Here is a 12,796-nt window from a genome sequence, read left to right on the forward strand (position 1 = left end):
TTACTGATGAGGAGATGGAATGGAGAGAGAGAGAGGAAAAGTTGGGGTGGGGTGAAGTGAGGGAAATGTGGTTGTTTTATTGGAACATAACCTATGCAACACATGAAATCTGTTCTCTTTGTATTAATAAAAATTTTAAAAATAAATTAATTAAAAAATAGGTTAGAAAAATATAGAAAATAGTAGTCCTAATTTACAAATAGGTTAGGAAAAATAGGTTAGAAAATAGTAGTTCTGTCTTCTATTTATATTCTGAACACCCAAGTAGTAAAATCTCTCCTTCCTTCATCATCCCACTACCTGCTATCAATTCTATACTCATACATAAAAAACATCATCTCCAAAATCAAAACAGATTTTCATAATTTTGTTTGTTATGGGAAAACTTAAAAAAAATTTTGCACCCTCTGAAGAGTCGCCTAGCACTTCTTCAAATAATAAAATAAATATTATTAATTTATTCTCAAATCCTAATTCCAATCCATATAAAAAGGTTCCATCTTCTCTTTTGGCAGGTTGTCCTCCCACCATGGCACACTCACTTTTCATTTTCTGTTTTAGCTTGTTCCATCTTGATTTCTGATCGCATGCTTTCCACCTGCAGTTCTAACTTTTTGTTGTTATAAATAAGCTCTTGCTTTTCACTCAGCTCCGATGGTGTTGCAGAATTTTTTCTATCCAGGGCCTGACATCTAAGAAAGAACAAGATCTCATGAGGATAAACAATGCCCCTTCAGTTTTCAGTGACTTTTAAACATATTCCATGATTATAAGTAGAATTTGAGGAATTTTAGGGGAGTAGGATTTATGAGTGCAAAACAGAATATTTTATCCTTCTTGCTTCTTTAATAAACATGGCTGTATTTCTGAATCTTGATGACTAACCATATAAGTACATCTCTAAGATGACAATAGGTATTATCCTCTTTGAATAATTGGTTTAAATAATCACACAAATTCACAGATCAAAGTAGTAATTGGCCACTGGTGCTTCTTATGTTAGCACAGTCACATTCTGTATTTTAAAAAGTTACAGGTTATGTTAAGCACAAACATACTTTTCACAAAGATTTAATATGGAAAAAAGGAAGTCTCCCAAGTCCTCTCAAAGATTAGAAAAAGCATTTCAATGTATTTATAGCAAAATATACATAACCACAACTACGTGTAAAGCATTGATACTAAGTGCATTATTTTATTTAATCTAAAAAACAGAAATTATAATACAGGGTTTATAAAAGACAAAACTGAAACTTGGAGTGGTTAGACAATACTTCAAATAAGGTAATACTTCAAATAAGTTGTATATTCTTATTTTTACTATTTATTTATTTTTACAGATAATTTATTTTACTTGAAAGGGTTGTAGAGAAATGGAGAGAGACACACACATGAAGAGAGAGACAAAGACGGATCTAGAGAGACACAGAGAGATCTTTTATCTACTGTGTTACTCCCTAAATGGCTGCAATGATCAGGGTTGGGCCAAGCCTAAGCTAGGAGCTTGGGATTCCATCTGGGCCTTCTACATAGGTGGCAGGAGCACAGGCACGTGGGTGATTCTCTGCTGCCTTCCCAAGCTGCACTGGCAGAGAACTGGATCAGAAGTGAGCAGCTGGGAATCAAACTGATACTCATGTGGGACACTGATATTGCAGGTGGTGGCTTAACCCACCATGCCACAATGCTGGCCCCAAACACTGGTATTTAAAATCTAGTTCTGTTGGTCCCAAGTCCTTAGCTTTAGTTACTGTGCTGGACCAGACTAATATTGTGGAGTGCTGGTCAACAGATCCCTAGGAAAACATGCCATGTATATGTGGTATTGGAAACATATCTCCTGATTCATCCAATAGAACAATATCAACTTATCTTTGCTAAGTTTTGGGTAAATTTGTATATCAAGAGAAACAAGCAAAACATAAAATTCTCAGTTTATATGTTAGTCTCAGTAACTGATTGAAAATAACTGAAATAATTGATTGGAATGAATTTTGTTTGCTAAACGAACCTGACTCAAGTTCTTTTTACTATTTTCAACTTTCAGTTTATTTGTTTTGTTCATATCAGTGCAACCAGCTTGTCACAGGAAATCTGGCTTGCACCTTTATATAGGTCTGACATAGGCCAGTACCCTTAGCAGACAGCAGAATTAAAGCCCCCTGATTGCCATTTCCCACATAATAATGACTTCATGCTTATATATTAACCCGCACATTAGTATTTTCTTAATTCATATTTTAATATTTTAATTCTCTAGTTTTCTTATAGCCAGTAACACAGAAAAACCCTATGACCTTATTTAGTAATATACTTTGTAATGTGCACTTTTTCAAAGGAGGACAAAATGAATTTCTTATTCTTACTTTTCTTGAAGTCTCTTCTTCATCAGCTCAGCTTCACTGAGTTTTGTGTGAGCCTCTTGAAGCTCCTTAAACAGGGATGTCACCTGAAGGTTTAACATTTCCACTTCATTTCCAACCTGTCATACAGGAAATTCCAAATGCAATTATCATAATGATAAATTAACACCTTTGTGAGACATAACTAGAATCCAATTAAAACTGGTTCAGTGTTGACAAATATTCCAACTATCCTATTTGAAAATAAATGTATTACACACAATTTTGCTCCCCCAAAACATATTAACTAATCAATTTGCATATACTGTGGTAATGATTTTATCACTATGTAAATCAACCCTTTTTTGTGGTTCGGGAGGTCACAGATCACAGCTGACAACTTATCCCACATTTTCTTGCTAACCAATGTTTCTTGTTTACTCGACTATTTTTGTTGTATGTATAACATTTCTTTTGGCAGCTCTGTAATTCTGTCCAATGAGTTTTATGATGTTTGGAAGTCTCCCTAATTCTTATTTTAAGTTAAAAATTTTATACATTTTTTTACTGGAAAGGCAGATTTGCAGAGAGAAGGAGAGAGAGAGAGACAAAGATCTTCCTTCCATCTGCTGGTTCATTTCCCCAGTGGCTGCGATGTCCAGAGCTAAGCCAATCAGAAGCCAGGAACTAGGAGATTCTTCTGGTTCTCCTATGTGGATGCAGTGTCCCAAGGCTTTGGGCCATCCTCCACTGCTTTCCCAGTCCGCAAGAAGCCAGATGGGAAGTTGAGCAACGGGGACATAAAGCGGCATCCATATGGGATGCTGGCATGTGGAGGTGGAGGATTAGCCAGTTGAGCTATTGCATTGGCACCTCAGTAATTCTTTAATATTGGCTAAGTTCATTTTAGGGAACAGGGCTTAAAAGTAACTATTACTTGCTGGTGGTCTCTTCATCTCAGTTTTCTAAATGTTTGTCATTCTTTGAAAGGAGGGGATGTTTGTAGAGCATATAGTAAGTATTCCCATATATACTTGCTGAGTAAATTAATTAGTTAAAAGAAGTATTTTATGTAAATCTTTTTCGCATGGGTTATGGTGGCTCTCATTCCTTCATGGCCTCATTAATTTTTCCCTCTGCTTATGACTCTGTGACCTTGAGAGGCATGCTTCTAAATTACCATTCAATTCTGAATATGCTTTTTTCTATCAACTGTTTTATTTAAACAATAAGATGGAATAACAATCTTTCACTTCTGCCTGATGTTTCTGAGTCATCTCCTTAAATGATCTCGCTATGAAGCGGAAAAAAATGACTTTTTCATGTAGTAGGTTTATTCAAGAAGTTAGAAGAGGAAACTGGCCAAAAGATAGGAGGGATTTTACAGAATGCTGGCAGGAATATGACTCCATCTCACCGCAACTGACACTAAATGGAATTGAAGCCAGGACACAGAAACGGGAAAAACAGTCAACACTAGATGATTACCATAATTTAAATAAACAACAAGGGCAAGTGTTTGCTGCAGTAATTAGCATACTGCTTTGGACGCCCACATCTCATACTGGAGTCTTGGGTTCAAACCTGGCTCAGTTTTTGATCCAGCTTCCTGCTAATGCACACCTACTGGGTGGCAGTAGGTGATGGTTTAAGTGCTTGAGTCCCTGCAACTCAAGTGGCAGGTATGGATTGAATTGTAGACTCTTGGCTTCAGCCTGACTCAGCCCCAGCTGTTGCAGGCGTTTAGGGAGTGAACGAACAGATGGGAAGGGCATCTCTCTCTGTCTCTCTTTCTTTCCCTCTTCCTCCCTCCCTCTCTCTCTCTCTCTCTCTCTCTCTCTCACACACACACACACACACACACACACACGTTTCCCCTCTCCCTTACAGTCTCTCAAATAAACAAATAACACATGATAAGATATAACCTAGCTGAAATTCTATTCTTCATGTCCATTAGAGGCAGGACAAGAGCTGTGCATCTGAGTACCCACACTCTCCGTGCCTTTTTCCTCTTCATTCTCCTTTCCTGTGCACCCCTCTGTCTGGGTTTCAGACTCAGAACGGCCATTAGCTCTCCTTTCAAAACTGGAAACTCTGAAAAGTCAGAATGTAGAAAAGTTACTTTTTCTTTGGCTTCAGAAGAAAAGCAGCACTGGAAATAATATTGTTCAAACTCTGGACCAAGGATTCACTGTATAGCATTTGGTCTTGCTTTTCTTAAAATGGGCAAGGATTTACTGAAAAGGTGAATACACATACACAAAAGAAATTTATCTTGAATACTGTCTTCATATATCCAGATACATAAAATTTATCTTGAATACTGTCTTCATATATCCAGATACATAAAATTCGTGTGTATACACACATATGGATGCATGTGTCCCGTTGATAAAATTCAGGGGCTGTTGTCATGGTACATGTGGTGAAGCTGCCACCTGTGATGATGGCATCCCATATGGGCATCAGTTCAAGTACTGGCTGCTCCACTTTCGATCCAGAGCCCCGGTAAAGCACCTTGGAAGGCAGCGGAAGATAACCCGAATGTTTGGGGTGCTGCACACATGTGGAAAACTTTGATGAAATTCCAAGAACCTGGCTTTAGCCTGGCCCAGCCCAGGCTGCTGTGGCTGTTTGGGAAGCCAATCAAGATTGTCTCTGACTCTGTAACTCGGCCTGTCATATCAATCAATAAATCTTTCTTAAAAAAAAAAAAATCAGAACAGAAGGAAAGACTTATAGGATTCGCCAAAGTTTGCAAGCGCTTGTGTAAACAAAACAAAGAAATGAGACATTCTTATACCAAATCATTTGTAGTGGGATGACTTGCCTGTGACTGTTTAATCTATATGACAGGCAGCATTAGAGTGAGAGACATGTGAGGTCTTGCAATTTTTTTCTTGCTTTGCTTTTAACTATTTTTAAATGAAAAATACCTGTATATATTTATGTGCTACAGCATGATACTTCAGTACGTGTGTGTGTAATGATCAAAACAGGGTAATTGACATTTTCTCTCCTTTGATATTACTTTACAATTAGAGGCTTAGAGTTTCTTTCTTGTATTTGTCTATATACTATTGCAAACCACAGTCTCTCCACTGGAAATGTGTAACACTTAGAACTCACTTCTTTCATCTAATATGGATTTGATCTGACCTCTATTACCTAAGCACCCTGTTTACCTGTCCCCCTCCGAATTTCTAGCAATCACCAATCTGTGCTCAAGTTGAGTTTTTATTAGCTTCCATATATAAGGGAAAACATGTAGTATTTGTCTTTCTGTGTCTGCCTTATTTTATTTAACATGCTTTACTTCAGTAAATGTCTTGAAAATGACAGGACTTCTAAGACTAATATTCCACATACACACATATATATTTTCTTTATCCATTCACCTACGGATAGATACTATGCTTGATTCCATATCTTGGGTATTGCGGATAGTGCTGCAATAAATATTGAAACAATGGTTTTATTTCTCTTGGGTGCATACTCATAGTGGGATTACTGGATCATATGATAGTCCCTTTTCTAGTTTTAAAAGAAATCTCCATCCTGTTTTTCATAGTGGTTGTACTAATTTACATTGCCACCAACACTGTGTAAAGTTCTCCTTTTTTTATATCCCTGCCAGCGTTTGCTACTCTTTTTGGTGTTAGCTATTTTAACAGTGGTGAAGTGATATCCCATTGTTTCTTTATTTGCATTTCCCTGGCAACTAGTGATGTTCAGAATTTTTTCTTGCATTTACTGGCCAATTGTATTTATTTTTTTAAAAAATAAATATTTAGGGCCCGGCGGCGTGGCCTAGCGGCTAAAGTCCTCGCCTTGAAAGCCCCAGGATCCCATATGGGCGCCGGTTCTAATCCCGGCAGCTCCACTTCCCATCCAGCTCCCTGCTTGTGGCCTGGGAAAGCAGTCGAGGACGGCCCAATGCATTGGGACCCTGCACCCGCGTGGGAGACCTGGAAGAGGTTCCTGGTTCCCGACTTCGGATCGGCGCACACCGGCCCGTTGCAGCTCACTTGGGGAGTGAATCATCGGACGGAAGATCTTCCTCTCTGTCTCTCCTCCTCTCTGTATATCTGGCTGTAATAAAAATGAATAAATCTTTAAAAAAAATAAATAAATATTTATTGGTTTTTATTGGAAAGGCAGATTTATGGAAAGAAGGAGAGAAAGATCTTGCATCTGCTGATTCACTCCCCAAGTGGTTGTCTACAGCTGGAGCTGAACTTACCAGAAGGCAGAAGCCAGAAGCTTCTGGGTTTCCTACACAGGTGCAGGGACCCCAGGAATTGACCTATCCTCTGCTGCTTTCCTGGGCTACAATCAGGGACCTGATGGGAAATGGAGCATCAGGACATGAACTAACTGGTGGCCAACTGGGATGCTGGCACTTAAAGGGTGGGGATTAGCCAACTGAACCATCATGTGGCCACTATTTGTATTTCTTTTGAGAATTGTCCAAATCAGATCCTTTGCTTACTTCTTAATTGGATTGGTTGTTTTTTAAAAACCATTTTTTGAATTCTTGATATATTATGAATACTAATCCTTTGTCAGAAAAGTACCTTTCCCAATTCTGTCAGGTGTCTCTGTACTCTGCCATTTGTTGTGGAGAAGCATCCAAGTTTGATATAATCCTGTCTGTCTAGGTTTGCTTTGTTGTCTGTGTTTTTTGGGTTCTTATCCAAAAAGTCATCACTTGCACAAGTGTTTTGAAACATTTCCCTTGTTTTCTTTTAGAAATGTCATTTGTTTCAGGTCTTGTATTTAGATCCTTGATCTATCCTGAGTTTATTTTTTACATATGATGAGAGACAGAGATCTAATTCCATTTTCTACTTATGTATATCCAGTTGATCCATAATCATTGATCAAAAAGATGATCACTGTATGCTCTTGGCACCCTTGTAAAAAATAAGTTGGCCATATGTATATACACTTCTGGGTTCTCTGTTCTGTCACATTGATCTGTGTGTTGGTTTTTATTTCAATACTGTAATGTCTTACTTACTAAAGCTTTGTAATCAGGGATTAAGATGCCTCTTGCATTTCGGCAGTAAACCAGCAGATAGAAGACCCTCTCTGTCCCTTTCTCTCTCTAATTTAGACTTTCAAATAAATAAATATTTTTAAAAAATAAAATTATATTTTGGTAAAGATTACACAACCCTGTGAATATTCTAAGACCATTAGAATGTGTAGTTTAAATGGGTGAGTTCTATGAGATTTTAACTATGCTTTAATAAAGCTATAACTACAATGTATGTATATTTCAAGTTAAGCGATTTCATACCTTTCTTTGGCTTTCTTGAATGAAATTTCAAGTGTCTACCTTCTGGTTTCCTTCCCTTAGGCAAAGTAGCAACTGGCTGATAGTTAATTCCTCAAGTTTCAATAATTCCTGGCAACTTCTGTATATTTGTTCCTACATTAAAACAACACCACCACATCCAATACAAAGGCTAAAAGGCTTTCAGGAGAAAATGGAAATTTCAGAGACAGCGTAAGAATAGAGTTGCCTAATATAAATGGAACCAATATAAAGAACTGACTTCCAGAACATTCTCCAATCAACTCCTATCTAATTACCAAGACAGCTCCTGCATGCTGCTAGGCAAAGTGTGTATACTACTAGTGAGGCTCCAAAAAGGCTGACCTTACACCACTTCCTTCACTATCGTAAGTGGCCATTGTATACACAACACCGTAGCACAAAGCCCATGGAGACAGTTCAGCAAGGATGCCAGGCTTTCCAGAGATCTGGTTTCCAGGAGGACTGCAGTCAGATAAGGCCTACAGGCCATGCACCCAGATCACTGTCGTTTCTTCAAGAGGACAGAAAGCCTTTACAATTTCTGATTTCAAATAATTAAAGCAAAGAAATGTAGGCACTGTTACACATAAACACTTTTCCCTCCATTTCAAAATCTGCTCAAGAGACATTTCAATGACAAGCAAGCAAAACCAGGACTATCACTACAATAACAAATTCAGAATGCATCAACAATGCAAAGAACAGCTAGTGTTTCAGTAGCTTACTCAAGTTCACATATCTCACAAACAGCCAGGAGTAAATCTCAGTTGCCAGGGCTCAAAGCTTAAACTCAGAAACCTAGAAATCAGCCTCAGATTCCACAGAGTACTCATGTGCAGCATACAGAGCTACTATTACTCAAAATATCAAAGTGTGGCTTACGAGTGGAAGTGGTCATTGTATTTGGATATACATGAGAAAGAAGTTGCTTGAAAATTTCAAACAAGACTTTATTTCTTTCTTGTACTTTCAGGAAAGTCTTTCCATATTTAAAAAAAAAATAGTTTGGGGGGGAAACAGAATAATTTTTAATTTAAAAGGGAACAGTTTTACATCAACTCCTTTGATGAAAGAATATTATTTTTATTGTTTAATTTTAGAGGGGCTTAGAAACATCGCAGAGGATTTTTTTTCATGTTAAGTTTTTTTTGGATATACTCATTAAGCTATAGAAAAAGTTGTCAAGAGTCTATGAAGGAAGACAGATTTTCAGACAACAGCTTCTTTATTTCTATTTTAAAGAATATTTATTTTCACTTATTTGAAAGGCAGAGTTACAGAGAGAGAGTCTTCCATCTGTTGGTTCACTTCTCCAGTGGCTGCAATGGGTCAGGGCTGGCCTGGGTAGAGCAGGAGCAAAGAACTTTATTTGGGCTTCCCACATGGGTGGCAGGGGCAAGCACTTGGACCATCCTCTGCTGCTCTTCCTAGGTGCATCAGCAGGCAGCTGCACCAGAAGGGGGGCAGCCAGGACTCAAACCAGTATCCACATGGGATGCTGGTGTTATAGAAATAGTTGGTCTTGGTTTCTACTCCACAACACTGGCCCTGACAATGGTATCTTGCAAAAGCAACATGTTTACAGAAGATAAACTGATAGCATATTCAGTGGAACAGGTAGGACTGGAACTGATAGCCATATGGAATACTAGAATCACACGTGCAGTTTTACCTGCTATGCCACAGCTTCAGCCATGGATCAAGAAGTTTATGGGCCCAGTTCTTTTAACACGCACAGTGACTGAGTTGGCTAACAGTCATTATTATAGATGATCATTAAACTTTGGTCACCATGGTCTGCAATTAGGAGTGAACAGAGAAGGGAAAATGGAAATATCTTACTTATGGAAGCTGGGAAGTTTAGTCCAGGTTAAGCAGCTCTAATAAATAATTAGCACACAGGGATCTTTCCATTAGGAACAGGTATGTTCTTATGACTGAATATGATGGAGATGAAATACTAGTGGTCAGTATTAACCTAAAGAGGCACCAAAACTTGTGTTTAATATTGCTGTCTTTTCAAGAAGATTTATTTTCATTTACTTGAAAGGCATAGTGGCAGAAAGTATTGCTGGCACACTCCTGAAATCCCACCCACATCCAACAGCCAGAGCTGGGCCAGGGTGAAGCCAAGCACTTGGAATGCCATCTGCCACTCTCAGGATGCTAATGGAGGAAGCTGAACTGGAAATAGAGACATCAGGACGCAAATCAGAACTCTGATATGGAATGTGGGCATCCAATTGAAGACTTACTATGTTATGTAACAAAGAATACCACTCTGCTAGTTTTGGCTGCAACCTTAAATCACATTCAAACTGAATATTCTTTAAAGGTCATGATATAAATTAGGAAGAAGTTACTCTTTCAGCCTGTTAGGATGGACCCCTTTTTCTGCACACCCCTTCCTCCCAAGATAAGCTCAGAGTGACAAGACTGCCCAGTTGGTCTGAGAGCCCTTGGCTTTATTCACATACGTGCTAACTGAGTCCATTCTCGTGGGTCTGGGACTATTCTTGATTTGTTTTACGGTCCCATTTGCTTCTGTCTCCTATAAGAACAGAGATGAAAGGGTTTTATTTAAATGCAATATGTGTGCAAGACAAATTCTTTGTCAAAAGCAAATGAAAGATTAAGGACTTTGATGGTTCACAAGTCAACATTTAAATATTAAATGTTTGAGTCATTCAAATGAAGTGAAAATGTACTCCTTGCAGCCCTGCTCCTCCCCATCCCCCATTCTCAGGATTATAAATAACTGGGCTAAGTAAGGTATGAAGGTCAGTCTTCTCTCACTGAACACACTCCACAGAACTCAGTCGACATGAAAGCCTCTCTTCCCCTCTCTCTTCTCTCTCCTCTTTCCCTAGACTAAGGTCACATAGCAAAGCTGAAAATGGGCAGTTTTCTCTGAATGAGGCCTGTAAAGCACTGTCTTTGCCAGCTGACTTCCACTGGAAATCTGCATATGCCATTGGCCACTGGAGTGACATGCAGACTAAGACTTAGTTTGTACTGTATTAAATAACAGGGAAAATAAAAACTGCATAAGATAGGTAGGATGGGTTCTAAGTACTTTGGATATATTCTTCCTAAATTTGGGGCAATATTTTTCAGTTCACAGAAGAAGCAAAGCAAGCAAAATGCATTTACACTAACAAACTGTCACTCATCTGTGCCTGAAAGCACACCCTGAAAGCAGCTGTTTCATCTGGAAACTTCTGACACGTTTGTTTCTGCTTCCTGAACTTTATCAGTTATTTGCAACAGATTAAAAACTCAGATCAAACTTCTGTTTTAATAATCTGGTAACTTACAGAAAGGGAACTCTGGCAAAGTATGCTTTTCAATTAGTGTTTTAATTGATTTGATTTCTCTTTTGATTTGGGCCCCTATTAATGCATCAAAAATGTGGATGGAAAAGTTATTAAGAACTATTTTTCAATTCCATGAAATTTAATGCAGCAAATGAATCAGAAAGAAAGTCACACACTAAATGTTCCAGATAAATCCAACAATTTAGCTACTTACCAACTTGTTCTCCACTTGCCCCAACTTATCTACAAAGTTCTTTCTTTCAGGAGAAAAAGTTTATCTCTCTTCCAATGTCAGATGTGTACTGTGACAAAGCTAAAATGACAAAGGATTTTATCCTTGTGTGTTTTTCTTCCTCATAACCTAATCATTTTTATGGTCCAAAGGAGAGGCCCTCACCTGTTTTGCTCTTCTTGTTTTTTAAATTAACTTCATTTTATTTGAGAAGTAGAATGACAGGGAAAGGCAGAGAGCTCTCACCCACTGGTTCACTTCCTAAATGCCTGCAACAGCTGTGTCTAGCAAGGTCGAAGCCAGGAGGCTGGAACCCTAGCCATGGCAGCTAGGGACTCAGTTACTTGAACATTACCTGCTGTCTGCAAAAGGGTGTACATGTGCAAGAAGCTAGAATGGGGAGTGGAGCCAGGATTTCAAACTAGGTACTTGACCTAGGATGTGGGGTTCCCAAGGGCCTCATAACTGCTGTGCCAAATGCCACTGCTGCTTTGCTCTTTATTAGGACTGCTGTACAGCAGCTACAGCTATGGCAGATGCTTCCCAAGAACTCAGTAATCGCTCAGCACATGTACACCTCCTCATTTGCTGGTTTCATTCTGCACTGCAAAGCAACTAGAATCTGAGCTCTGGCTTCCAATCAGCTCTCAGATGTCTCTGAGCAGCTGCTGTTGAAGGGAAAGGTCAGGTTGCCCCCTCAGTCTACAGTGACAGCACTCTCCCTTTTTTCTCCCTCATTGTTATGAATCTTTGTTTGAAAAAGTGCTTAAAAGTCATTCATTTACTGCATTTGATTATAATGCTGGCCAGCTTAAAAGTATTGCTGAACACAGTTTTGAGAATTGATTTTTTCAAAATCTATTGGAGGAAAAAAAAACCGTGCTTTTATCAAAAAGGTAATTTAATTTCAGCTATGACAAGCCCTACAAGCATTGTTACACTTAAAAAAATTAAAGACAGCTCATCTTTACTACACTCATTTTTCCCTTGTTATTTAGCTTTCCTGTGATGACCAGAAACAGTGGTTTTGGTGTCATCTGTCTTGCTGAGGCTTTGTAGTTTGCTTAAAATAAAACCAAAAGCGAGAAACTCACATCCATCCTAAGTTCAACAAAGGAGCGGTCTGAGTTGCCACTGGAGTTCAGTTTGAGCTGTAGCTCAGATACAATACTCTGAAGGTCTGCCTGCAGGCGTGCCACCTGCATCTTTAGCTGGTCCATTTCCTGCTCTGCTCCCCCCTTGGGAAGCCTACAGTCACCAGTAGGGCACTGGAAGTAACAGGGGGAAAAAAAGACAAAAGCAGATTCAATCAGATAAGGGACTTGGCCATCAAACTGGATTGCTTCCTCATCACTGACAGGTCAGTTTCTCTATGTCTTTGTCCTCTGTGCTTTGAAGTGGAAAATTATAGCACCAACTTGGAAGTTTATTTTGACATAAAAATTACAATAGAAAGTTTTTACATTATTTTACTGTATCTAAATAATAGAAATTAGAAATAACTTCATGATACAAGTCTTCAACAAACTGGAATATTTTTACTATTAAGCATAACAATACATGTTATTAGATACTT

The 12,796-nt window shown here is 38.5% G+C and overlaps 1 protein-coding gene across 1 annotated transcript in view; it reads right to left on the reverse strand.

The window, feature by feature from the left end:
* OPTN (optineurin) overlaps positions 1-12,796 on the reverse strand; it is a 38,893-nt gene that overhangs the window by 9,508 nt on the left and 16,589 nt on the right. Inside the window, 8 exon segments of the mRNA XM_036495228.2 lie at positions 543-692; positions 2,367-2,482; positions 4,337-4,439; positions 7,651-7,683; positions 7,685-7,782; positions 9,568-9,577; positions 10,149-10,222; positions 12,315-12,488. Coding sequence (XP_036351121.2) covers positions 543-692; positions 2,367-2,482; positions 4,337-4,439; positions 7,651-7,683; positions 7,685-7,782; positions 9,568-9,577; positions 10,149-10,222; positions 12,315-12,488 — 758 coding nt within the window.

This window comes from Ochotona princeps, chromosome 10 (genome assembly GCF_030435755.1).
Source record: "Ochotona princeps isolate mOchPri1 chromosome 10, mOchPri1.hap1, whole genome shotgun sequence".
In the NCBI taxonomy this organism is placed as follows: domain Eukaryota; kingdom Metazoa; phylum Chordata; class Mammalia; order Lagomorpha; family Ochotonidae; genus Ochotona; species Ochotona princeps.